This window comes from Lepus europaeus, chromosome 11 (genome assembly GCF_033115175.1).
Source record: "Lepus europaeus isolate LE1 chromosome 11, mLepTim1.pri, whole genome shotgun sequence".
NCBI classification, from domain to species: Eukaryota; Metazoa; Chordata; class Mammalia; order Lagomorpha; family Leporidae; genus Lepus; species Lepus europaeus.
In genome coordinates this window covers 70,018,021-70,045,461 of record NC_084837.1, presented here as the reverse complement: position 1 = coordinate 70,045,461, position 27,441 = coordinate 70,018,021, and the positions used below count along the sequence as shown (strand labels likewise).

At 39.3% G+C, this 27,441-nt stretch overlaps 1 protein-coding gene and 1 long non-coding RNA gene across 7 annotated transcripts in view; one reads left to right on the top strand and one right to left on the bottom strand.

The window, feature by feature from the left end:
* The window catches only part of LOC133770147 (uncharacterized), a 122,845-nt gene that overhangs the window by 3,207 nt on the left and 92,197 nt on the right, over positions 1 to 27,441 (top strand). For 3 of the 4 annotated variants that reach the window (XR_009867314.1, XR_009867311.1, XR_009867313.1), the window contains exon 2: positions 13,693 to 13,778. The exons of the other annotated variant lie outside the window; for it this stretch is intronic. This is a non-coding gene — a long non-coding RNA (uncharacterized LOC133770147). The remainder of the gene's footprint in view (positions 1 to 13,692; positions 13,779 to 27,441) is intronic. 4 annotated transcript variants of the gene reach the window in all.
* Positions 21,410 to 27,441, bottom strand: part of SLC12A1 (solute carrier family 12 member 1) — a 96,270-nt gene continuing 90,238 nt past the window's right edge. For all 3 annotated transcript variants that reach the window (XM_062205856.1, XM_062205854.1, XM_062205855.1), the window contains exons 24-26: positions 24,709 to 24,844; positions 23,369 to 23,436; positions 21,410 to 21,545 (exon numbers count right to left, since the gene is read on the bottom strand). In XM_062205856.1, the coding sequence (XP_062061840.1) occupies positions 21,410 to 21,545; positions 23,369 to 23,436; positions 24,709 to 24,844 (340 nt within the window). The remainder of the gene's footprint in view (positions 21,546 to 23,368; positions 23,437 to 24,708; positions 24,845 to 27,441) is intronic.

Below are 27,441 nucleotides of genomic sequence, written 5' to 3'. Positions count from 1 at the left end.
GAGAGGAGAGGCAGAGAGAGAGAGAGAGGTCTTCCATCCACTGGCTCATTCCCCAGTTGGCCGCAACGGCCGGAGCTGAGTCCATCCAAAGCCAGGAGCCAGGAGCTTCTTCCGGGTCTCCCATGTGGATGCAGGGGCCCAAGGAGTTGGACCATGTTGCTCTGCTTTCCCAGGCCATAGCAGAGAGCTGGATCGGAAGTGGAGCAGCCAGATCTCAAACCAGTGCCTATAAGGGATGTGGGCATTGCAGGCATCAGCTTAACCCGCTACACCACAGCGCCAGCCCCTCATGTTGTTGTCTTTATCAGAGTATAGTAATCCTGTCAGTCATGCTGATTAGTTCAATTACATAATTTAGTGGCAACTCCATTTTGACATTGCAAATCCATCTTTTATAAGCAAAGTTCTCTTTCCTACCTCTGTAGGAATTTATTTGGAGGGATTTCTCTTTCCTTTTAATGAAGACCTATATGATGATTTTCTAAGTACTTTAGAAGTATTTACTCAATCAAAACAGCCAGTGGAAATAAAGGCTATTGGCATCCCCCTTTGACAGATGTGGAAACCAAAGCAAACAATTTGCCTAAGGTCACACAGCTCACAACTGAGGAAAAAAAAAAAAAACTCTTAAACTACTTTCCTCAGGGGCAGTGTATTCTTTGACAATCACTCAGGAATGGAAGAGGTGAAAATGTTAATAGAAGACTATGATCATTTCCCAGAACTGCAATTCTCTCTCAGAATTCAGAACATTCCAGTGTGGGCCAAAATACCTCATTTATCATTCCACAGTTCACCCTCACTAGAAATATATGTAATCCAATAATAGACAGAAGCCATTCTTTGCGTTCTGGCACCAAAATTTAGAAGTGCTCTTTTGTTTCAAGCCTTGAGGTTTTTGTACCATGATACAGAATGCCAGGTTCAGGTTCAGGTTCAGGATGGGTGAGAAGTATGCCTACTTTGTAAAAGGGCAATTGCAGTAGGGCATATGGAAAGAACTAGTATTCAGTAGATCAGTTTCAGCAAAAAATGTGTATGTGTGTCATTCATTTAAAACTGTTTAGTCCAGGCCGGCGCCGTGGCTTAACAGGCTAATCCTCCGCCTTGCGGCGCCGGCACACCGGGTTCTAGTCCCGGTTGGGGCGCCGGATTCTATCCCGGTTGCCCCTCTTCCAGGCCAGCTCTCTGCTATGGCCCGGGAAGGCAGTGGAGGATGGCCCAAGTCCTTGGGCCCTGCACCCGTATGGGAGACCAGGAGAAGCACCTGGCTCCTGGCTTCGGATCAGCACGATGCACCGGCCGCAGCAGCCATTGGAGGGTGAACCAATGGCATAAAGGAAGACCTTTCTCTCTGTCTCTTTCTCACTATCCACTCTGCCTGTCAAAAAAAAAAAAAAAAAAACTGTTTAGTCCAGAATACAATCAGGAAATCTAAAGGGTCTTATGTTCCCCCAGGAGTATATACAGCCAAATTTGAAAATACTTAACTAATGTATACCTTGTGAATGCCACAAGAATGTTCTTGCCAGGCTCTTGGGCAAAGGTCCTATAAATACAACCATACTTCAAAATGTTTGATGGAAAAAAAAAATGAAGCTAAAACATGTTTATGTTAGTGCAAGAATTTTGAAATCCATGCATAGTTTTTTCATAATACAAATTTTCCATGAATTTTTTGAAAGCCCCTTGTGTTATTATTATTAAAAGTCCCTTGTATTTGATTTCAAAAGACCAGCACTGGGATCTTAAATAAATAAGTAGCTCAATAGATAGACATTAAATTGAGTGGCACTTAAATAAGCAGGTAAGGAGCTAGCAAATAATCAACAAAATAAGCATTTATTTCTACAAAGCTACTTTGGACTACCTCACAAATTTATGCCTCTTTGTACTTCAAAAATTCAAGTGGATCAGAATACTTAAAACACAAACAGAACTAAAGTTCTCACTAACACACTGAATACCCAATCTTTCTTAACTAACATAATGATCATGAAAAGCTGACTCTAAATTATGCCTTGTGTGTAGGAGTACCAGGGGACAAGATTTCTATAATTACAATCCAGTGAAGGACTACTGTTATTTCTTTTTAAAGTATCATTGGATTTGCAGGAAGAAGAACAGCAGCAACAACAACAACAACAACAAAAAACAGATGGCTTAAGAGCCAGGGAACACAGGAGAATTAACTGTAGAGCTGGGTTAAGTGCACACAACCCTATCACATCTCCAGGATGAGGGTGATTCTGCTTAAGGAGCACTGCTTTGGGGTGTTCACTTCCAAAGTAACTATTGGATTCTACATATCCTGGAAAAAATGTCTTCACATTTAACTAATATACCAGCTTTCCCCAGATGACCGTGTTGTAGACCATTTGATAGATGCATCATTATCTTATAGGAGCAGGGCCAGGGCTTTTGTTCTTAGGAATAAATTTGTAGTAAAATTTAATTAGGGGTAATTGTAGAACAGGCAGCACTCAGACTGTTTCTTAGTTAAGTTGAATGAAGACCATTAAAGCAAGTAAAAAAAAAAGAAGCCTCACAACAATTAAACAGGACTGAAAGGCTGATACTCACTGCAGAATGTGAGGTTTTGAGTAATAAGTAACTTAATATATTTGACAGTTTTAATTGCAAGATTAGACCAGGGGGAGGAATCGGGGTGGAGTGGGTTATATGAACTAAACTTGAAAGCTCTTGAAGAACTGAGCCAGCTCTAGGCTTCCTCCGTCTCTCCTGGATCAAAGGATCTCTTTCATGTTGTGTCTCCTTCTCTCATCTTTGAAGAGCATCTAATTACACTGAAAAATTAACCATATAATGTAGAACAACTAACCTTTCAGTGTGATCTTTGGCTTATAAATTTCAAAGTGTGATGATGGAAGCTCAGGAAGTATTTTAATAAATCAAACCAAGGCAAATATGGATCCATTGTCAGAAACTGCTCATGTGTAGAAATCTGTATTGTAAATGAGGGGCACTAAGCTACAATTAATACTGCAGGGATTTGAGAACTGGGAACATTTTAACCCATTTTGTAAGGACTCAGGAATCAAGATATTCATTCTTTAAAATGCTTAGTCCTGTCTCAGTTATGTTTTAGCCAGCTTGTGTTGGGTTAAACAATAGATTTTTTTAACTTATGTTTTTATTATTTATTTTCCCACAATTCTTCAGGCTGGGAATCCAACATCAGGATGCCATCATGGTGGGATTCTGATGAGGGCTCTTCTTATCTTGTAGATGACCATCTTCTTACTGTGTGTTCTCAGTTTCTTTCCGTGGCTTGGGATACTATAGTATGACCTCATTGTAACTTAATTACCTCCCAAGGCCTCATCAAATCTCATCATATAAGAATGGGAGGGGGTGTGACCCAAGCATTTAGTTCATAACAGGAATCAATGTGTTTTTTCTTTAAAATACTTTTAGAAAATGTATTCTTGAGTAACTGCCTAAACTATTTCTCAGTGTGAAGACACATTTCTTTGTAATATTTTTAGTTTGGGAGTAAATTCTAAGATACAAATATATCTCTGTATCACGGAATTTCTTCAAAGATCTTGAAAACTTTCCAGAAAGGCAACAAATACCTCTATTTCCCATGTTTTTTGACCCAGGAAAGTTGACAGTATCAGGGGAAAGCCAGGACCTGCAGTTGAATTTCCTTTCCATATTCTTTCCTTGTGCTGTTTCCTATCCCTGCCTGATGGTTGAGACCTTCCTTTCCTTATAAATTTGTTTGATCTCACCCTCTCATAACTTAAGCAATAAAGGAAAAGTAAAGAAATAACCTAGATTACTAACGGGAGTATTTCAAAAGTATTATCTTGGGCTGGCATTGTGGTGCAGCAGGTTAGGCCATGCTTTACAACACTGGCATCCCATATTGGAGTGCTTGTTTGCATCCCAGCTGCTCTGCTTTCCGATTCAGCTTCCTGCTAATGCAACTGGAAAGACAGTGGAAGATGGCCCAACTTCTTGCGCCCTTGCCACCCATGTGAGAGACCAGGCTGGGGTTCCTGACTCTTGGCTCTGGCCTGGCCCAGATCTCATTAATACAGCTATTTGGGGGAGTGAACGAGTGTATGGAAAATTTCATTGACATCTCTCTCACTCACTCGCTCTCTGTCACTCAGCCTTTCAGAAAAATAAATCTTAAAATGGATATTTTAATTCAAATGATTCATAAAATGACACATGGAATATGGCCAAGCTAATATGACGAATTCTTTTGGAATAATAATGTGATTTGCTCAGTGCATTGTATTCATATATACCTGAAAGCAAAATACTAGTACTGCAGAATGTTAATAGGAGTTTCACAGGGACATAAGTCTTTAGTAATAATAGGCTGAGAGTTAAAAGAAGTTTATGTACTGCAGAACTTTTCAGGGTCTTAAGTAAACATTGTGAATTTCCAAGCTGAGGCTATGGGCTTTGTAGTATTTCCCAAAAGTGACCACAGAACTAATTTTTCTTTTTCTTTATTTTTTAAAGTTTTTATTTATTTATTTGAAAGTTAGAGTTACACAGAGTGAGAAAGAGAGGCAGAGAGAGAGAGAGAGGTCTTCCATCTGCTGGTTCACTCCCCGATTGGCCACAAAGGCTGGAGCTGTGCCTATCCGAAGCCAGGAACCAGAAGCTGCTTCTGGGTCTTCCACGTGGGTGCAGGGGTCCAAGGACTTGGGCCGTCTTCTGCTTTCCCAGACCATAGCAGAGAGATGGATCAGAAGTGTAGCAGCTAGGACTTGAACCAACACCCATATGGGATGCCGGCTCTGCAGGTAGCGGCTTTACCCACTACGCCACAACGCCGGCACCTAGTTTTTTTATTTTTCTAAGGACATATTACTAGTCCTTCACATAAGATAAACTTGTGCTAGCATAATCAGCAAAGGATATTTATTGGAAGAACAATGAAATGTCCTGTTCATCCTCTTGAATTAGACAGGCAGTTATTGGAAATGATGAATTTTTTATATTTTACCTTGATCTTTGCAAAGTTAGCATCAGGTTTTACTTTTTGTTTCCACTTTTGCTTTTTATCTACATTAAGACACTTTTCAGTTACTTCAAACCTTCCTCAAAGCTCATGGCATACAGACTAGCAGCATTTTAGGTTATTGAGGGTTAGGCAGAAAATAGAAGTATGCTCTCCAAGGATCACCCCTGTGATTTTAGTCTGGTGACAACATTGTTGTAGAGGAAAGCCTAGAATCCCCTCAGTAATCAATATAAATGATAAGATGCTGGAGGATAGGAGTGAGGTGAGGTTCTGGGAAAAATAAACAGTGGAGAGTTAGGCTTTAGGACAAATTGGCCCATAAAAAGACAAGAGAAAACAACAAAAGGAAAAAAGAGAAATTGGCTCTAGATCTAGAGGAAAGTGACTCATGAGATGAAAGAGGCACTCACCGTGGGGTACACAGTGACTCCCTGTTGCTGTATGTAATCCAATGTTACCTGGTGTGAAAAAAGCATAGTTTTCCTGGGATGGAGATACTGTGGGAGCTGGTTTGATTTCTTGGTGGAAAAAGGCTGTATGGTGAATAGGTGAATAGACTTTCTCTAGGATGAGAGAAGTCAAAGTAATTCTAAGCTTCAGTATGTGCATTGTCTAGGAACTGTGCATATATATCTATCAGAACGCAATCACATTTGGCCCTCTGTGTCCTCAGGTTCCATATCTGAGCATTCAGCCAACTGTGGCTAAAAAAAAAAGTCACAAAAACAGTAAATAAAAGCAAAAATAGACAAATGGGATTCTATCAATTTGAGAAGCTTCTGCACTGCAAAGGAGACAACAAAGTGAAGAGGCAACCAACAGAATGAGAGAAAATATTTGCAAATTATGCAAAATATAAAGGATTAATATCCAGAATCTAGAAGGAGTTCAGGAAACTCAGTGACAATAAAATAATGCATTTAAGAAATCAGCAAAGGACATCAGCAGGTGTTTTTCAAAGGATGAAATACAAATGGTCAATAGACACATGAATGCTCAGGATCACTAGCCATCAGGGAAATGGAAATAAAAACCATAATGAAGTTTCACCTTATCCCATTTAGAATGGCTATCCCCAAATCAAAAACCAATAAATGCTGGCAAGGGTATGGGGGGAAAGTACCCTAATTCATTGTTGCTGGGAATGTAACCTAATGCAGCCATTATGAAAGACAAGATTCCTCAGGAATCTCAATATAGACCTACCATATGATCCAGCCATCCCACACCTGGGAATTTACCCAAAGGAAATGATGTAAGCATATGAAAGAGTTATTTGTACTCCTATGTTTTTTGCAGCTCAACTCACAATAGCTAAAATATGGAATCAACCCAGATGTCCATTAACTGTTGACTGGATAAAAGAAATGTGGTATATGTACACTATGGAATACTATTCAGCCATAAAAAGGAATGAAATCCTGTCTTTTGCAACAAAATGAATGCAACTGGAAGCTATTATGCTTAATGAAATAAGCCAGTCCCCAAAAGACAAATATGTGTTTTCTCTGATATTTAGTAGTTAATATAGAATTAAAAATATATAGGAATGAAATGGACATTTTGTGGTTTATTATTTTTAGCCCTTATACTCCTGTGGAGCTGTCATCTTTATACTTTTTGTAAGGCCACCACAAGACACACCAAACACTGGAGTAAGGGAAAGAGTTTATTGGGGGAGACCAGACAGACCAGAGGGAAGGGGAGAAGGAGGAAAAGAGGGAGAAGGAAAGTGTAAGAAAGAGAGCGAGAGAGAGATCAAGAGAGAGAGAGAGAGAGATCTAGAGAAAGAGGAAAAGAGCTCAGGAGATGGAGAGAAAAGAGCCATGTATTCAGGAATAGGTCCTTGTAAAACTTTGCCAGGGGGTGGGCAGGGAAGTAGGAGCAGTGAATTCCATTAGGATGGAGGTGGAGCTGACATCGGTGGTTGGGTCATGTGGTCACCTGGCTTCCAGCCATGGAGGCGGGGGTTAGAGCCTAGTATGGTGTCTGGGGTGTAGATCGCACTATAGATAAGACTGTGCCATTTTACTAACACTTTTTACTTGCTGAATATTATGGTTAGTGGTGCATTAAGCCTGTGATTATAGAGTGGACTGATATTATAGTTTTGCAAAAGTTTAAAAAAGAAGGAAAGAGGGGGGTTGAGGGAGGGAAAGCATTCTGGGTATCTTAGAATTGTACTTATGAAATACTTAAAATCTGTTCTGTTTATATTAATAAAAATTTTTAAATACTGCATCTGTACTGAGCATGTATATGCCATTATTCCCTAAACAATATAATATTAAAATGATTTGCATAGTTTTTACACTGCATTAGGATGATAAGCAATTTAGAGATGATTTAAAGTGTACAAAAGGATGTGTGTAGATTACATGCAAATACATGATTTTATATGACGGATTTGAGCTTCCTCAAATTTTGGTTTTTGTAATAGTAGATCTTAGAACCAATCTCCCACAGATAGTGAGGGGTGACTGCATTTATATGTATAATGTCTAAATCGGATTGATGTGAAAGCTTACTTTTGGGAACTAAAAGAGTTTAACAGACTAGATGAGTAGAACAGGACAAGATTGCAGGCCTTAAAAATTAGGCAGAGAACTTTGATGCTATAGGTCAAATATCCTTAAAGCAATGAAAGCCAAACCTTATTAAACCTTGTTTCATTCTTGTTAGGAAACTGGGGCAGTTTTAGCCAGGTGGCTGCATTGCCTAGCTACCTGAGCCAGGCTCCACCCCCATCCTAATGGAATTTGCTGCTCCTGCTTCCCTGCCTGCCCTCAGGTGAAGTTTTAAAAGGGCCTGTTCCTGAACACGTGCTCTCTTGGTTCTTCTCTCCTGCGCTCTCTCCTCTCTCTTGGCTCGTCTCTCTATCTTCTCTCCTCTGTCTCTCTCTTATACTCTCTTTCTCTTTTTCCTTCGCCGCCCCTTCACTCTGGGCTGTAGGGTGTTCCCCAATAAGCCCTTTCCCTTACTCCGGTGTCCGGTGTGTTTTGCGACGGCTAACATTAATATATAACAATTCTGAAGTACACTATGTAGAAAAGATTAAAGCAGAGCTTTTGCTATTAAAATGGAAAGAGGGTGCCATAAGCCTCTCATCTTCCCTGCTTCACAGGCCTGGTGGGGGGCACCACAGATTTTATGTTTACAAGTGCTTGCTTTGGGGTGCGGGGAGGTGGTGGGAATGCCATTTGTAGGCTCTAGACAGGACAGTAGAATGAATACAGTGACATTTGACAAGACCTTGGTGAAACAAGATTTTCTGAGATACCAAAGAGACTGGAGAGAGTAGAAATGTTCTGTTGTGCCAATCCAAGCTTGAGGTGACTAAGATTGTACATATTTTCTATTGGTGTTGGAACAGATCACCATGGCCTTGGTGACTTAAACAATATACGTTTGTTATCTCACAGTTCTTTAGGTCAGAAGTCTGACACAAATCTTACTGTCCTAAAAGTGAGGTGCTGGCAACGCTACCTTCCCTTTGAGGGAGAATACATTTCCTTGCCTTTCCAGCTTCTACAGATTGTCTGCATTCCACTGTCTCTGGATTTCCTTCTGCCATCTGCAAAACCAGCAATAGCAGGTTGAAATCTTTTCATGCTGCCACTGTCATCTCTTCAGTTCTCTGAGCATAGCTCAGCAAGGTTCTCTTCTTTAAGGACTTGCATGAGCAGGCTGGGCCCACCCAGATTCTCTAGGATATTCTCTCAAGGTCTGTAACTGTAACAGCACCTGGAAAGTTCCTTTCATCATGAAAGGTGATACATTCACAGGTTCTGAGGATCACGGTATGGATTTCTTTGAGGGCCCTTCCCCTATCTACTACAAAGACTTAGAATGGATGTTTTAAGCAAGCAATTGGACTTCCCTTTTAGCTGGATGATGGCCCAACAAGTCAATGTGATATGAAAGTGGGGTGAGGAGGTGGAGGAAGATGCTGAGATTAGTCATTTGGGCACTTTCATTCCTTTTCAACCATTGCAAGACATGTGAAGGTCTCTGCATGCCTACTTGCTGCCTCTAGGGAACTAGCTCTCTAGTCATGAAAGCAAGAATATGGGTGATTTGGGGAAGCTTCCAGCTCTGATTTCAATAAGTCTTACAAAAACAAACCTGGTCTGTTTCTGAGTGTTTCAGAGATTTGTTTACTTCTTCAGTTTCTCCCAAAATGTGGCCGCCTCTCCTGTTGGCACCAGTTGCCATGGTAGGAGTGAGGGGGCATTTATCCTCCCTCTTCTTATCCCATATGAGCCCCTGATCAGTTCCACTTTCTGGGGCCAGAGAGCAAGGTATGGAGAATGACTGTGGAAATTGAAGATGGTGTTGGGGCCACACTGGAATTGGTATTTGAAGATCCTTGTGTACATTGGATGGGTGGTTTGGTGCAAGATCCTGTGTATACTGGGTGAGTAGTTTGGTGGCAATCCTCAGACTCCAGGAAGGGGGATGCCTAGTTAAGACACTACTGGAGACAGTTTTGATCTCTTTATTTCTTAGTCTCCTTGGTTGCACCTGATTTCCTCCATGACATTAAACAACTGTTGTATGATTTTTTCCATTGGTAGCACACGGTTTTTCCAAATTAAAAAAAAAAAAAGGAACAAAAAGGTTGTGCTTTTCATTTCTGCCTGTGTAAACAAACCCAGTAATTACCATAACTCCAATTGCTCCTGAAACTCTCCATAGTTTAATGTGCACACTGTTGTTCTTGCTAGCAAATCTCTGCATATATTCTGAATTAGGAAACAGAAAAACTGATTAAACTACAATTGGGCCAAGTCCATGATTTTTACATACATAATATTCAAAATTTCTGTGAAGAAATGTGTAATGCAAATTGAATTATCTTTAAGACAAATAACAGAAAAAAAAAGAGCAGCTGAAATAATGGTAAAATAAGGGAATCCATGCAGGGAGATGTATGAATTAGGCATGCAGTGGTTTTGGTTGATTGTGATTCAATATTTTGCCCCATGAAACAGCCTTCACTTATGAGGCTGCACAAACTCAATTCCATCTAAATGAAATATCTAATTTTCATATAGAATATTTCCTCAAATTTCACAGTTGTACCAAAAAGAATTTTCTATTGAGCTTCGAAGATAGCATTACTAGCCATAAGTTTTTTAATTGCTTTCTATCCTGATTGCTTTTTGGCAAAAGAGCAAGTGTAAATGTTCAAAGAAAAACTAGGAAGTCAAGAGACCATTGTTTCTGTGCCTGAAATTATGTAGAAAATTCAAGTTTCTACATTTTCTTTTAATATAGGAATAATCTCACTGTCTATTTTTTGTGTGTTTTTGTTTCCCTGCTAACCCATCCTTTTTCCCTTTACACCTTGTTCTCTGCCCCATGTGCCTGACTGGTATGGGCCTCACCAATGAGCTCCCTTGTCTTCTGGCTTCCTGAAGACTTTGGATAATGGAGAGCCCCAGGAGGAGACCAGAGAAAGGAGTGAGAGTCGGGGTTCTCTAGCTGACAGTGTCCCTCCACTGAAGACCACTGCTCTTATAAATGTCAGGCTTTCCTCCATGTTCTAGAAACTACTTTTTAACCTTTTCCTGTCAGGCCTGGTGAAGGCAGTAACATTACAATAGCTTTTGACTGTGATCTCCTTTATGGTTTTGGTTCCTTGTATCTAATCCATACCCTTATAATTAGCCCTTTTGTAAAGCCTCCTTAAATTATCCTAATGTTCTCTCTCTCCTACTATGACCCTTACACAGATGGAATCTTGTTTGTTCAGTCTTATTGTTTTTATATCTAAATATACCTAAATTTTCCCACACATTCCAGGGCCGCCATCATCATCATCATCACCATCATCATCATCATCATCACCATCATCATCATCATCATCACCATCTCTTATTGTTAACTAGTCCCTGCTTTCATTCTATGTGCATCAAAGTTCACTATAGATTTCCTATCACACATATAATGAAACCCCAATTCCCTACCATGGCCAAGGCCCTCTATGATCAGGCTCTTACTCAACTTCATCTTGAGTCACATTCATGTCCCAGGTTCTAAGATACACCAAGTTCTCCTTGGCCTGGGGACCTTTGCCCATGTGTTCATTCTGTGTGACCTGCTCTATTCCCTACTCTCTGTATATGATAAGCACTGTTGAAAACAGAAACTGTGCAAATGCGGAGATTGCTTCATTTAGGCTTTTGCAGTGGGGAGAGCATTCCAGATATCGAGATTATGGTGTGTATTAGTTTTCTGTTGTTAATGTTAAAAATGCCATAAAATTAGTGGCTTAAAACAATAGAAATTCACTTTATTACAATTCTGAAGTGAGTCTTATGTGAATAAAATCAGTGTCTGCAGGAATCCTTGGCCCTTGGAAGCTCTAGGGGTGATCTTGTTTCCTTGCTTTGCTCCATATCTAGAGCTACCATCCTTGGCTCACGGTGCCGCCTTCTCTCTTCAAAACCAGTGGTGATGTATATTGTCTCTGATTCTGTTTATCTCTGCTTTAACCACATGGCTTTTTTCTGTCTATAGTCAAATCTCCCTCATCTTCCCCCTCACAAGAATACTTGTGCTTATATAAAGGGCCCACCCAGGTAATCTAGGAGGATTGTCTCATCTCAATAAAATCCCTTTTATCCATATATGAAGGGTCCTCAAACAGTGCAAGGAAAATGCATATTATGAAAAAATTATGCATGGATTTCAAAAATGTTTGCAGCAAGATAAACTTGTCTTTGAATTCCACTTTTAATCAGCATGAAAAGTTCTTATTTATTTGATTCTTTTTGATAAAGACAGAGAAGAAGATAGAGGGAGAGAGACAAATAGATGAGATCTTCCCATCTTCTGGTCCACTCCCCAAATTTCTGAAATAGCCCAGGCTGAGGAAGGCTGAAACTGGGAGCTGAGAACTCAGTCTGGGTCTCCCACATGGGTTGCAAGCACTTAACCATTTGAGCAATCAACTCTGCTTCCCAGGATGTGCATTAGCAGGAAGTTGGAATAAGGAGCAGAGGCAGAACTTGAATCCAGGCACTCTGATATGGGATGTGGGCATCCCGCGCAGTATCTTAACCACTAAGCCAATGCCTACCCTCATTTTTCATGAGCTTTTTGAAGTGTTCTTGTGAGATAACATTCATGGAGCCCAAGGGGTAAGACCTGGGTATCTTTAGAGGTCAACACTCAGCCTACTACAGTGTGTCTCAGCAAGGTGATTTTAACCTTCGACTTTTACAAAAGAATATGCAAGTTACAGGTGGATAATTCAAAGTTGTTTTCAATCCAGGGACAGTTCAATGAGACAGGACATTTTATTTCTGTGGTAGCTAATGTCAGAGGGACACAAAATTCTAATCTCAACAAAACCTTCATGAGACAAAGAGCAAAGTTAGATACTTTGTGCCTGACCTAGTCAGGAAGCTCAGGCAAAAGGGGAAAGGTCTGGGTGTGGCCCTGTACAAGGGAGTCCTCTACACATCTTGGAGTCATCCGAAAGAAATGAAGTAATCCTTATCTAAGTCATGTGGGAAATGGAGGATCATTGAATTTAGGCACTTTCTAGAATGCAGAAGGCTGGGGGGATTTCACTGTTTTCCAGGGTCACAGGTAGCATTTAGCATCATCAGCACCTTCTTCTTGACTACTTTTCATAGACACCCTTCCTGAATAGCCTAAGGACTACCCCTTCCATTATTCTCAATGAACTATTTCATGGTTTCCTCTTTAGTTCCTTCATAGCATTTTTTCATAATACTCAACCATTTTGTGTACCTGTTCGACTACTAAAGCCATAAACTTTTTGAAGGCAGGGAACATGCCAGTCTTCTAAAGATCTTAGAACAGTGCATGTTTGCATATGTGGAGCATGACACAATTTTGTGAAACTGATTTGACCAGACAGCCCATAAATTCATGAAAAACTCTTTCACAGTTACTTCATTGGGAATGAAATAAATGAAGATAGAAATAAATACAAAGGAGAGTCAGAGATCCCAGACGCAGGCTCAACATATGCAGAGGGCACAGGAGTGTGTGGGACTTGGGCTGTGGCTGGTGTGGGACCGGGTCCAAGCAGGGTGGGATGAGACCCCATATGAGTCAGAGACCAGATACAAAATGGGCCTTATACTTTCAATTCCCCAGTTCTCTGCATACATTCATCTTTCCAACATTTGTTGAATGTATCCCATGTGCCAAACACTGATCTAGACTTTGTAGATATAGCATGAAAGAGAACAGACAAAAATAAGTCTGATAGGAAATAGAAGATGTGGCTTAAATAGTGCCCTCGGTTAAGGAGAAAAGTAAAGCAACAGAGTGAAATGTAAATGTAGGCTTGTTGGCTTAGAGAGAGACCAGGAAAGGCCTCAGTAAGCATTTGCTATCTGCTGGGTGTGGGGAAGAGGACTAGGGGCTGTAGAATCTTGGGGAAGGGCATTCTCAGCAGAGGACACAGCAAACACTAAGGACCTGAGATGCAAACTCTCCTATAAGAAAGTCAGTGTGGTCTGAACAAAGTGACAGAAGAAGACAAAGTTGTAGGAGATGAGGTCACACAAGTGGGTGGGGGCAGTTGCAGGACTTTGTAAGACTGTAAGGACAGTGGCTTTTCCACTGATGGAAATGGAAAGCTGTTAGATGATTTTGATAAGAGGAGTGAGAAGTTCTATTTCATTTAACAGCTCTGCTTGAGCTCCTGTGTTGAAGTGAAGCAGAGGAGCAAATCTTGATGCAGAAGACCCTGTAGGAGGCTTCTACAATGCTGGAGGTGAGAAATGCAGTGATGGCATGCATCATGGAGACAGCAGGGGAGGTAATGAGAGGAGGTTCGATTCGGGATATAGTCTGAAGCCAGATGGATTTCCTGATGGATCCAGAGGTGTGAGAGAAAGAAGGATGACTCCAAGATCCATGGCAAGGATGGGGCTGCCACTTACTAACTAAGGGCAGCTCTGGGAGGGAAGATCACGGGGTTGGTTCTGGACATACTGAGTCCTAAGTACACAAACAACACTTTTTGGGGGGATGCAATACGTTTTGTCCACATACCTGTGAGCATTAGAAAACGTTAGAATGGTGACCATCTCTAATGTGCTGACTGTTAGCAGCTGGAGCAGTTTAACATCTATCAACACCTGTCACTGCTCACGTCTTTGAACTTCTCACATTGCCTGAAAATAATTCTACCACCTCTTTCTTGGGCAGGAGTACAACAGGAAAATCAGAAAAATCTGAGTATATTATAACAGAGAAGTCAGGCTCCTTTTCTTGATCTCTTACACATCTAAAAGGTCAGATAAACCAAATTCGGAGACTTGGGGAGGCCACTGTCTTTGGAGAGAACATGAAGCCTGTGCTTTGGCCCCCAGGGTCTGCTGCTGTACCCACAGCTGGGCAGGTATCCATATATTTCTCTCAAAATTCAACTGCTTAGTTTTGCCCCCTAACTACCCTCTTTGCAAAAATTTTCTAGGCTCAGGAAAGTAAAGTCTTATAGTCCCAGATTACACTACTTACCAAGTTCTCCAAAGTAATGACTTTCATGGCCTGGATCTTGGCCTCAACCTCTGACTTTTTTTTTTTTTTCTGCATTCCTCATCTTGAACCACTCACTTAACCTGAAAATACTCTGTTTAAATCTTATGTTAGAGCTGCATATGCTATGCTTAACTGCAGAAAGAGTCATTCTATGTAAATTAATTTTCCAGATAACTGAAGCTTAGCCATCTTGGTGTCAGCCATGTGGACAACAATTTTTCTGATAAACTGTACATCCGTATCTTTGCTTTCTTAAACAGGGTACAGAGAACAAAATTGAGACTTTATGCTATTAGTCTGTCCTCTCACAAAGTGATGACATCTTTAAGCTTTTTTGAGATATGTAGAGTCTGTGCCTCCTGCATTTATGACCTCAGATTACTGAATTTTTGAAGGTTTTATTTCATTCCTAAATGTTGTTTTACTGCACTATCCCTGGTGTCATGTACTGCTAGTTACTGCTCATTTAGCATGCCGTTGACTGGAAAACTATATAACCAGGATTGTGAAACAAATGTTCCATGAGAACCTGTTTTAGAACTAGAGGACCTTTGAGATGTTTTTCAGTTTTAATTCATTTTTATGGTTCTAGATTTCCCAAGAAATGGGCATGATATGGTAGTCACAGACAGTGGCCTTCAAGGCCAGCAAAAAGAACATCGCTTCCCTCCTCTCCCCATTTAGAGCGTTCATGTGTTTAAGTTAATCTGTCTTATAAAGACTTGAACTGAATTACATGTGCCAACTCTTCAGCTTTTTCATGTAATTAATTAACCTCATCATCAGAATGGCATCCTATATCTCAAGATGTATGATTTCCAGATGTGAGACAGCATTTGTATTAGGCAGGATTCTAAAAGGGCCTGCATTCTTCCTGCCCTCTCATCTTCATACCTTGTGTATTTTCCTCCTCTTGACTCTGGGTGAGACCTGTGAGTATGATGGGATGCCATTCCAATGTTATATGTAACAATCTTATTTGTAAGAGCTGAAGAGACATTGCATATGTAGTTAAAGTCTCTAATCAGTTGACTTCAATCATAAGGGAAATTGACTAGGTAGGGCTTGATTTAAGGAGGTAAACTCTCTAATAACCAAGGTAGAGTTAACAGATTTTCTAGCCTTGAAAAAGCAAGCTGCCATGCATTCTAGAGCAGCCATAGATTAATTCACCTACCAAGCACTTGAGCTTGGAAGAGGACCCTGATCCTTAGAGGAAACTGCATTCCCAAAGCCAACACCTTGATGGCAGTGTAGTGAGAGTCTAAGCACCAAACCTGGTGACATAGTCTATATCTACATAGACTCTTGACCCACAGAAACTGTGAGGAAATAAATGTGTGCTATTTTAAACTAGAATCTTTGTGATAATTTGTTAGGTAGCAGTAGAAAAAAATTACAGAATCCTATTTGGATTTTGTATTGAAAAGGGTGAAAGAACATATTGTACTGGTAATGCATGGATTCACACAATGCCAAACACATTATTATAATTATTCTATCCTACTATTAATATTGATTCTCAGTTTTATTTGGGCTAGTAAAACTCAGAACCTATTAAGGTTATACTTGTCCATTCCTGAGTTTCAGGAAATAAAATGGGCTATTTACACCTGATGCTTTGGAAGGCTACTGTAGTGACTCTGATCTAACATTTGTCTTCCGGATCACTTTCTACACCCTAGAGAAAACCATATATATATATATATTTTAATCTCATGTTTTAAAAATAACAACAACAAAAAGTAATCAGTGGTTGTGTGGTAGAGGTCACCTTTCTTATTTTTACAGTAATAGTTGCTTATGTGTTTTATAAATAAGTGAAATGACATAATATTTATGGTAGAATATTTTACATTGAGTGCTTTATGTTTTTAAAGCATATTATGTACAACCATCACAATATACAAGTATCTCACTTCAACATGAGTTAATAATTAAACACAGTCTAACAGGCAAGTAATTTATGGATTTAAGTGTTATTTTTGAGTGGTTGTTATTGATACATAATGGACATTAAATGTCTCTATTAGCTGTCCTTCAACTCATTTTCCTCTCCAGAGTCAACCCCTGCTGGTTTCTTGTAAATTCTTCTGGAGGAATTCTATTCATTTACAAACACATATTCAAATACATATGAATAAACAAATGAGCAGTATTTGTTTATTCAGTTATCTGGAAAATTAATTTACATAGAATGACTCTTTCTGCAGTTAAGCATAGCATATGCAGCTCTAACATAAGATTTAAACAGAGTATTTTCAGGTTAAGTGAGTGGTTCAAGATGAGGGATGCAGAAAAAAAAAATGTCAGAGGTTGAGGCCAAGATCCATTATTAGCAGTAACTAATGGTCACTAAATGTAGTGAATTCAATCAAATAATTTCCTAATAATAAAATATATCTGTGTTCCCAGATTATCTATGTCCCTGATTATGATGAAATATTATTTGAAAATATTGTTAAAATTGAGTTTCTAGTATTTTGTTTTGGTTTTTCAGTTTTTATTCATACAAAAACTTGATTTGCAATTTCAGTTTTTGAGGTCTGTCATATTTTGGTATCAAGTTTTTGTTAGTATTGCAGAATAAATGAGGGAAGGAAAGAATGTGTTTTTTCTTGCCCTGTTCAGCATTAGCTTAAATATAATGGTAATTATCTTTGAAAGTTTAAAAGACCTTTTGGGTTGATAACTTTTTGAATTACATTTTTGAGAATCTTGCTTTATTCTGAAGTATTAGATTTTACCAGGTATTCTATTTTTTCTTGATTCAATTTTAAGAATTTATATTTTACTAGTAATTGATATTTATTGGAATTAATACATTTGCCAGATTAGAATTTTAAAGAACATTATTCTCCAAAACTTATTATTTTTAAATATTATCCCTTTCTTTGTAGATTTGCATATATTTTCTTTTTTTATCTTTCTTTTTAAGAATTTTTTATTTATTTGCTTGAAAGGCAGAGAGAGAAGGAGAGAGGAGAGGGAGAGAGGAGAGAGAGATAGCAAGAAATCTCCCATCCATTGGTTCCATCTCCAACCACTTGTCTGCAACAGGTAGAGCTGTGCCCAAGCCCTGGAACTCAATCCAGGCCTCACATGTGAGTGGGCAGAGACTCACCTTCTCGAGCCAAACTTGCTGTACCCCAGGGTGTGCATTAGAAGAAGCTGGCGCTCAAACCCAGGCACTATGATATGGGATACGAACTTCCCAAGCAGCATCCAAACCTCTATGCCAAAATGCTCACCTTTTTATCTATCTAAAACTAAAAATGATCTTTTAAAAGATTTAACTATTTATTTGAAAGTCAGAGTTACACAGAGAGAGAAGGAGAGGAAGAGAGAGAGAGAGAGAGAGAGAGAGAGTTCTTCCATCTGCTGGTTCACTCCCTAATTGGCCACAACGAATATAAGTTGGAAATAAAAATTTGGTTGTAGAAGTCAAATCATAGAAATCAGAGGAATTTTCTAGAGCAGTAATTGCAATTTCTTGCAGATGATCAGACTAAGGTCCCTTAGTCCCACTCCCAGAGGTTCTAATTTAGCAAGGCTATAGTGGTCACCAATACTTTATAATTTTTAAAATTTCCACTTAAAGATGTCTAAAATTGAGTATTAAAGGAAGAATTCATGGCAATATTTTCAGTATGGTGCCCTTTATTTAAAACGTTTTATGTTTTATGTATATGTTTATAGAGATGAGGGAGGTTCATCAATTGAAAAATTAATGAAGATTGGCCGGCGCCGCGGCTCACTAGGCTAATCCTCCACCTGCGGCGCTGGCATACCGGGTTCTAGTCCCGGTTGGGGCGCTGGATTCTGTCCTGGTTGCCCCTCTTCCAGTCCAGCTCTCTGCTGTGGCCCGGGAGTGCAGTGGAGGATGGCCCAAGTGCTTGGGCCCTGCACCCGCATGGGAGACCAGGAGAAGCACCTGGCTTCTGCTTTCGGATCAGCACGGTGCACCGACTGCAGCGCTCCGGCCACGGCGGCCATTGGAGGGTGAACCAATGGTAAAGGAAGACCTTTCTCTCTGTCTCTCTCTCACTGTCCACTCTGCCTGTCAAAAAAAAAATAATGAAGATTTTGAAAGTCATTGTGAGGAAAGTGGGATGCAAAGTAAAGGGACATAGAAAATTGGACACCAGGGCCAGCATTGTGGCACAGCAGGATAAGCCGCAGCCTGCAATGGTGGCATCCCCTGTAAGTACCAATTCAAGTCCAGGCTACTCCACTTCTGATCCAGCTTCCTGCTAATGTACCTGGAAAGGCAGCAGAAGATGGCTCATGTACTTGATTCCCTACCACCCACATGGGAGACCAGGATGGGGTTCCTGGTTCCTGGCTTTGGCCTGGACCAGCCCGGATGTAGTGGTCAAATGGGGAATGAACCAGTGGATGGAAGATCCCTCCCTTTGCCTCTTGCCCTCTCTCTGTCTTTCAAAAGAACAAAGCAATTAATCAATATGAAAAAAAAAAAAAAAGAAAGAAAATTGCACACCAATGCCCATGATTGTGGAACTTTCTCCTTGATCAGAAACCTGAGTGTAGATGGGGAGATGATGGGAAGTTGAAATAATAGAGTTAATAGAGTTGAGAGAAGCACAGGACAAAGGCAGGGTACAAATGGCTATAAAAATTTGTTGCTGACCATAACCCTTATCATTTCAATTTTCTGCTACCCTCTCTTATTTCCAGTACATCTTTTCTTGACTTGCAAATCCCTAGTTCCTTATTATTACTCAACCTCAACCTTTAATCTGGAGCCCAAAGGACATACTTCTATTCACTTTCTTTCCAGTGGTCTTTAGAAAATTAAAGGCACAAAACTAACAAATGGTGAAACCAAAATTTGAATTCAGGACAGTCTGAAATTTTTGACAACCATAATTATCTGCCCCCTTTGGTAGACGTGGGGATGTCACACTCACACTCTCTGTAATGAAGGATTTGGTGCCCAGGCATCTAGCAGTGCTGTTAGCAGGGAGACTCAGTGGCGGGGCTGATGCACTTGAGGTCACAGCCCTTCCCCAAGGCAGCCCACATCCAGTGATTGATCAGTATGGCAGTTCAAAGGCCTGGCCTTCTCTGCCCTACTCATGACCACTCTGAAAGGACATTTTAACCCCAGAGTTCCCTGTAAGGATGACCGAAGTTGTCATTGGTCCCGTACCGCACCATTTCTCTCCACCTTTCTTTTTTCCTCCCTTCCATGGGTATTGATCCCTAGGGCACTACATGCTAAACTCTCAGTCTGTTTCCCAGGGAACCCAGCCTGCAACAGTTCTGCAAAGCAACAAAAGCCAGAATTTTCCATCACAGAAGCCATATTACTTCTCACTTCTCTCAGAGAGCCTCTCAAGTATTTCTGGTTGTATTACAGACACATGACACTGGGTCCTCTTTGCACACATCAGCAGGACCAAGTCCAGTCATTTGGATTTCAAGTAAACAGGTTTATTCAAGGGCTTAGTTAAGTAAAATAGCCCTGCTTTTGAAATAGGGATATCCAGCTGCTTAACTTTTGCTGATTGTCTCCCTTTTCCTGTAGTCCTCTAGGCAGAGAAGCCAAGCTTGTAAGTCCTAATCTTGAACCCCAGTTATAAACAACCTGCACCAAGCAGGAAAATTTTCAGGCTCATGTCTGAGATTCCATTGCCCTGTAATTTTAGTGATTGAAAAGTAAAAATATGACTTGGGCCAAAGCAAATGAATTTTAGTGCTTTTATTTCAGGTTCATTTTTTCCCATATATTTTCACAGTTAAAATAAACAGTCAAAATATGTCAGGAAAAAAAATCAAGTCATTCATCAGAAAACCAATTTTTTTGTTGGTTTGTCAATATGATTAAGTATTATAGGTGTACTACAAAATAAAAAAAATCAGTTCCTATATATTCCAAATTTTGCAAGCTTTTCCACTTCACATTGTAATTATTCTTTAAATACATACAATCACCTAGAAAGTAAATATATGATTCAGGATGTATTTCATGATAGTACTTTGCTTTCAATTAGATGTCTTAAAGACTTACTTCATCTGTGCTAATTACTTAATTAGGAAAAAGGATGCAGAGTAATACCATGATGGAAATTTCTAAATATGTAGTAGGGTGGACAATTAAAGTTTGTATGTTAAGAATGAAATATATTTCATTTAATTGCAACCAATGTTGTCTTCTAAGCTGGTTAACATACTTTTCAGTCAGTAGCAAATTTAAGGCATGTGTTATCAATGATCACTTAGATCACTAAGTATTTAATCAGTTACATTAAATAACCTTATTTAAATAAGTGCTTTGAACATTTTGTAACTCAAGAACTTTTAAAAGTTTTCAGTTATTGATTTTTAAATCTTCTTTGTAGGTACAAGCCTCTCAGGATGCCAAGTATAATCAGGTTTCACACCCAGCTGGTCTTCTCCTTTGATAACCACCCATGGTTACTCTCTGGGGCTGTCAATAAGCATTTGTTGAGCACCTGCTGTGGGGCTGAGGCCTACATCAGTGCCCAGAAGCAAACACTGTACAAACAAAAGATTAAGTATGTCTGGAGAAGCTTCCAGTCAAATTGGTGGTTTTCATGAGTACAAGCCAACCTGGGTTTGCTTTTTATTTATCAACAGCAATGACAAAATTTTTTTCTAGGAGTAGCATTGGTTTTGAGACTCTCTTAAGCTAATAGAAAAAAAAACCCTCCAGTAACTAATAAAAATTCTAATATGATACAATTTATATGAATAATTTGGTAGAATATAGTAGGACAGTCTCCAGAGGTTTACATATCCAAGGATCAGATTTACAGCATATAGTACAGCAACATGCTTCTTAATTAACCATTATGTTTTCTAATCTTTCATGTTTTAAGAGTAAAATGTCAGGACATTTTTGTGATTTCCTCTAACTAGTAAGACAGGAGGAAGGTTCTTTGTGAGGATTTCCAACCAAGCCATATACAACAAATCCGATATAGATCCTTTTCTTGCCACTGGAAGGCTCCTAATGGCAGAGAAGACAAAAGACGAAGATGAGAATTACTAACACAATAACCTTTCTAGCATTTCTGAACTATTTAATAACCAGTGGCCTGAAATTTTTACACCCTTTTCCCCAATGAAGGCACTGGAATCGTTTTGAATATAGACATTAAACTGATGTATTTCTCAGTTTATACAAATAACTATAAACCAGAGAAATAGGCTTAGGTATTGCAAAGACAGAACAAAAATATAGATAGAACATATTTTCCAGAAGTTTAAAGTTTTTGTATTTGGGGGAAACCTCAGGAACTGGCTGTTGAGATCCTACCATACAATTTAGCAGACCATTTTGATTTTGTATGAATAAGCGGGTAGCTAGCCAGGTCTAGGTGAACTGGAATTCTTGACAACTGTGCAATTTAATGTTATCTCTTTACCTGTCAGTCTGAAACACCCACCTTCCCAGGATGTACCTGTGTCTCATCCAGGGCCAAAAAGGAGAAGATGCCATGCTTACTTCATGGATATTAACCTCCACATAGGGGTGCCATAAAATGCCCAGATGGCTTCATGCTTGTTGAGCTCCCACCCCGCTTACTTCTTCAGTTAAGGCAACATCCCCTAACTCATACAGGAGAGAGCCCCTTTTTTGCCTGAATGCAGTTAGGGGTGCTATTTAGGCTTTTTCTCCCAACCAACTCTCTGATCCACTCATGATATATATTTCTCCATGTAGCGTAGGCCACACACACACGTGAATATGTTTATTCTGTCACCTTTTAAATAAATTCTGTTCTTACTCTGTGCACATATAAATGCTCATCTCTGTGAGGAACAAGATCCTGGGTTGAAAATTAAGGTTCCAGGCCGGCACCGCGGCTCAATAGGTTAATCCTCTGCCTGCAGCGCCGGCACCCCGGGTTCTAGTCCCAGCTGGGGCACCAGATTCTTTCCCGGTTGCTCTTCTTCCAGTCCAGCTCTCAGCTGTGGCCCGGGAGGGCAGTGGAGAATGGCCCAAGTGCTTGGGCCCTGCACCCGCATGGGAGACCAGGAGGAAGCACCTGGCATTGGCAATTTCGGGGGTGAACCAACGGAAAGGAAGACCTTTCTCTCTGTCTCTCACTGTCTAAATCTGCATGTCAAAAAAAATTTAAGGTTACAGGCCTGATCAATTTTAAGAGTATAACATTTTAGATGGACAACCTTCCAGTCCAGGCCATGCTTGAAGACACATTTTTCTTCATACATAGCAGTCAGATTATGAGGTATAAATGCAAAATAGTTGGAAGGGTTTTCAGGTTTAGCTACCATTCTAAGTAGATGAACATGAATATTTTCAATAGTCACACAGCTAACATTTGTAGTGCCACAGGGTCAACAGTGAAAATAGAAAAGGCCATTGCCTTTTTCTCCCTCCCTGGCCTCTTCCAACACTGCAAAGAGCCTCATGAACCTGCAAGGGACACAGCAGCTCAGGAGCACCCACCCAAGGACAGGCCTGTGAATTTTGGTGATTAACGTGGGGCTGTCAGTAAGGAATTTCAGGATCTCAGTTAACTGGTGCACAGACTGGAAGGAAAAGCTGGGTTGTGGGTGGGCATGTGTCATTGGCCCCATGGGTATAGCATGTCTGGCAGAAAGTCCAAACCAGGCCCACTATAGCCTTGAGCTGCCATCATCGGGATTTCAGAGTAGTATTGACCTTCCTTCACTAAAATCCCTTGTGTTCAAAAAAAAAAAAAAAAGCTATTCACCTGAAAAGTCATGAGATTTAAAAACTGATTAACCCATTTTCACTAAAATTTCTCTCCACCATTCCTAAATGCCTGCAATGATACTTACAGGACAATGAGATTAGCAGCTCTCGAGTGCTCCTGCAAGAGTTCATTCAGTCGAACTTGGCGGTAACTCTGTGGACAACATCAGAATTAGCTGAGTGTAGTTCTCCCAGAATTATGAATAAGAATTTATTTTCTTCCTTCAAGTCACAGAGAGAGAACCTTATTTAGGCTTGGAAGCTTACAGTGCTTTAAAGCCTCACAAGAAATTTTAGAAGTGTAAATAAGGCCATATTTTCATTGTGTTATAGTAGCTTATTAAATTCTAGGATGGGGGAGAGAAGCAAACAACTTGAATAACTATAAAAAGAAAACACGAATGGCTAGTTTTAGGAAATAAGTTTTTGGTTAAAGAAAACTGATCAAATCTTGATACCAATTTGATATCCTAAGAACATAGACCATATCCTAGGCTACCTTTCCAGTAGCTCTGTAAATGTTTTTTCAGTACAGTAGACTGGTTTTGATGAAAAAGCCATCAGAAGACTCACTTGGAAAAATAACTGTTTTGCAGTGGTGAGAGTAACATTTATTGTTACATTTCACTGGTTTAGAAAATGAGACTCAGATGTGTGATTTGCTCAATTATACAAGTCTTTGTAAGAACTAGACAGCTTGTTATACACAGAGCTTGATTCTAATTTGTAAAATTTTTTAACTAAATGTGAAAAGCTTTTAGTATTTCTTACTTTTAATTTTTCCAAATTGAGCTCCTTGTGTAGTTTATTTAGATTTTGTAGTTTACAAGTTCCTGTGGTCCCTTGACTTTAATGTGCAATTCAGAGGTCAGTTCTACCTCATTTTCACTTTCCTCACTATCAGCGACTTCATTCAGCTCAGGCTGGAAGAAGGTAACTTCCATCTTTCTGGGCTCTCTAGCTCACCATTTTATATCCATCTTACAATATGCGCTAGATCCCACTTTCATATGCACTGTTCCAATCACATCATATATTTCCTCAGATATCTTTGTTAGTTTTCAAAGTATCTTCATGACGTCAGAACTCTTTATTATTGTACTCAATTGTGAGTCAATCTACCCTTATCTACTTTTCACATATATTGAACTAAATTATTTTAGATTGATAGATCTGTCATATGTTCTTTAAATCTGAAAGGAGAGTTAATAATATGTACTTTAAAACAATTTCAACTTTAGAGAATATAATGAACACTGTTTTCTAAATCCTCATATACAACAATGTGATTGAAAAGCACTTGAAAAATGTGGAAACTCTGGATCTTGAATAATGCAATTCAATAATAGTTACATTACTTCTTGATCTTTAAATCAAGAGCCAGTTAGATAGCAAAGTAAAAAATTAAGGAAGACAAGTTCCTTACCTTTTCCTTGACTGCTTCCAGTTCTGCATCTGTAATTTTCCATGGAGTTTCTCTTTTTAATTTCTCAGCGGTAGTTAAATCTTTGCAGCTTTCATGGAGCCGATATGGTTCAATCATCTCTTCAAAGACTTTCCAGCTGAAATTGGAATTATAAAGGAGGCCTCACAGTGGGAAACTAACTCATTATTTCATGGATACTCCAGGTATGACTGGCTCTGCTGGCTGTGGAATCAGAACTGAATGTCATGCAAATCTTTTAAGACTTATCTTTGCAGGGCACTTACTGTGAGTAAAACCATGGGTATAGTACTCCCTTTCCAAGGAAAGGCTTTAATGCATTTGAGGCCTTGTTAGCCTGGTAGGTATTAGATCTTCAATATTAAGGCACAAACACACAGGTAGTAATTGTTCTGCACAGTATAGTCAAAGACATAGTTGTAGACACTTTAGTCTATAAGTGAATTTTCATCTATATATTAAACAGACTCTATGGGAAACATTCATAAAGAATGAAGATGAACTAGACTCCTTGGGAGCAGGGCAACTCTCATTTTTGTCCACATGGCAACTCCCACTCACAGCCAGATGCAGAGGGCAGGTAGCAGGAGCATGCCAAGGGCTCCCCCAGTCTTCATGGTTCTGAAAAATTTGGATGTTTACTGCAAATAATGCTGTTTTTATCTTTCTCACGTTTGAAGTTGCTGCCTGAGAGTTTTGAATGACTATTATTCAGGTGTGTGTTAAGGAAAGAACAAAAATCAGTGATATTTTAATGGCTGAAATTCTGTGGCATTGAGGAAAAAACTAAAAGTAGCATTTAAGAGCTATAGAACATTTTAATAATTGCTATAAATTTTCATTCTTGTCTTACATAACACTCATCAGATTTATTTTTAAAGCAATAGCACAAAGCAAAGCTTATAATTTATGGCAGTGGTTGTCTTCAACATGCCACTTTAAGAAGATCTCAAGTATGAACTCTTTTCTTTGGCTTTATTATAATGTGTCTTACTCATAATTTAGTAACTTTGGAATGAGTGATAATTAGAATCCATATGCTTTTAGGTTAAGAATTAAAATTTGAAGCAATGGGTTCAATTATCTCATCAGTTGGCTTGATTTAAGATTTGTAGTTGAGAGTGCAGAGATTACAAAGGACGAAGATTGTCCTTACCAGTGAACCTTTGTTAACGGACTGAAGAGCCACTTAATGCAGTAGACTTCTATTGTATTGATTTATTTAGAGAGCTGAAGACAGGAAAGAAATCATACTGATGTGCCCTATTATTCTTTCAGCCATTCAATACTTTTATTTGCTATTACTTTGAACAGTGTCATGACTTAGGATACCTTTGGCAGTGGTTATTAAGATGGAAGGGTGCTGGCCTTGGGGAGAAGAGCCTGTGTTCTTGCTCTAGCTTTTCCATTGTCCTCCTTGGCCTGGATAACCTTGCCTATAGAGGATGAGTAACAAAGGCTGTTGGGAGCTGTCTGAAAGTCATGGTAATGATTTGGATGACAGTGTTCCAAAAAGTGTGTAGTCACTTTACTGAACACTCAAAGGATGGAGGATTGGGAGACTCTGTGTTTAAGCTCTACATACATTTATTTCAATCAAGATGAGCATTTCTTTGCATCTCAGCCAAGATCTCTGTTAGAAACAGTACAGAAATAGTTTCCCAAGAAACAGAAGGTGGAATGGAGGTTTCTGGGTATTTCCTCAGCATCCATACTATGCTTTTACCATTGTCATTTGAGTAGGGATGACTCTGTTCCCAACATTAGCTAGAAAGTACAATGCTAAGTCTAACACAGTGATTGGCCAGGATGGGCACATAATCAGCCAGGTTTGAACTGATAAGCACCCAATGATATGCTGACCATAGTAAATGGTTCAGGGCATAGGTCTGTGCAACTTTAGTGGAACCCAGGACCTGAGTTCAATGACTGGGGAACAAACAATCTTTCTCTCCTACTGAACAGACATGAGCAACTTTGTAGTCCTGGTTGTTGTTGGCAGTCATCTAGCTTTTATAAATGAAATCAATCTTGATTGATCATTTCATAATGAAAGGTAGAATATGGAGATTGAAAGATAACTCTTGATGATAAAATTAACCTTTTAGATCAAGTTTAGCCTAAAAGCCAAGCCATGTTTGTATTTTTTAGTTATGTAGGAGAATAATTTACATCATCTGAGTCACTGTGCATTAGGTTTTCTTTTATTTGCAATTGAAATATGCTAAGTGACACAGTAGGTTATAATGAGACTGCCTTTGTCCATTCCTCTTCTTTGATCTCTTATTGCTCCTTGTCTATGCCCATTCTTGATTTCTTCATCACGGGGCTCATCCCTGAGCTGGTTGTTTTCCATCCTTCTGGCTAGGTGATTCTAAGGTAGTTAAAATTTCTATTTTGAGTCTCACTAAATCTGAGTTTTCTTATAAATATTTGTATACATTTCCAGAATAAATCAAACAGTACATGATATTAAATATAAATGAAAATTCAATTTTAAAAATTAACTAATAGCTTCCTTGCTTTCTTATCCTTCTTCCTTACAGCAAAGTTTCTAAATTTTTTAATTGCATAAACTTTACCTCCAGTTCACTAAGATTTCTTCTTTCAAAATAATGTGCTGGAGTTGTTTTTGTGATTACTGCAGCATCTTTAAACTAAATCACTTATCTAATTGCTCCTAGTCTCTCTTTGATTTTCATATAAAGATTGTTG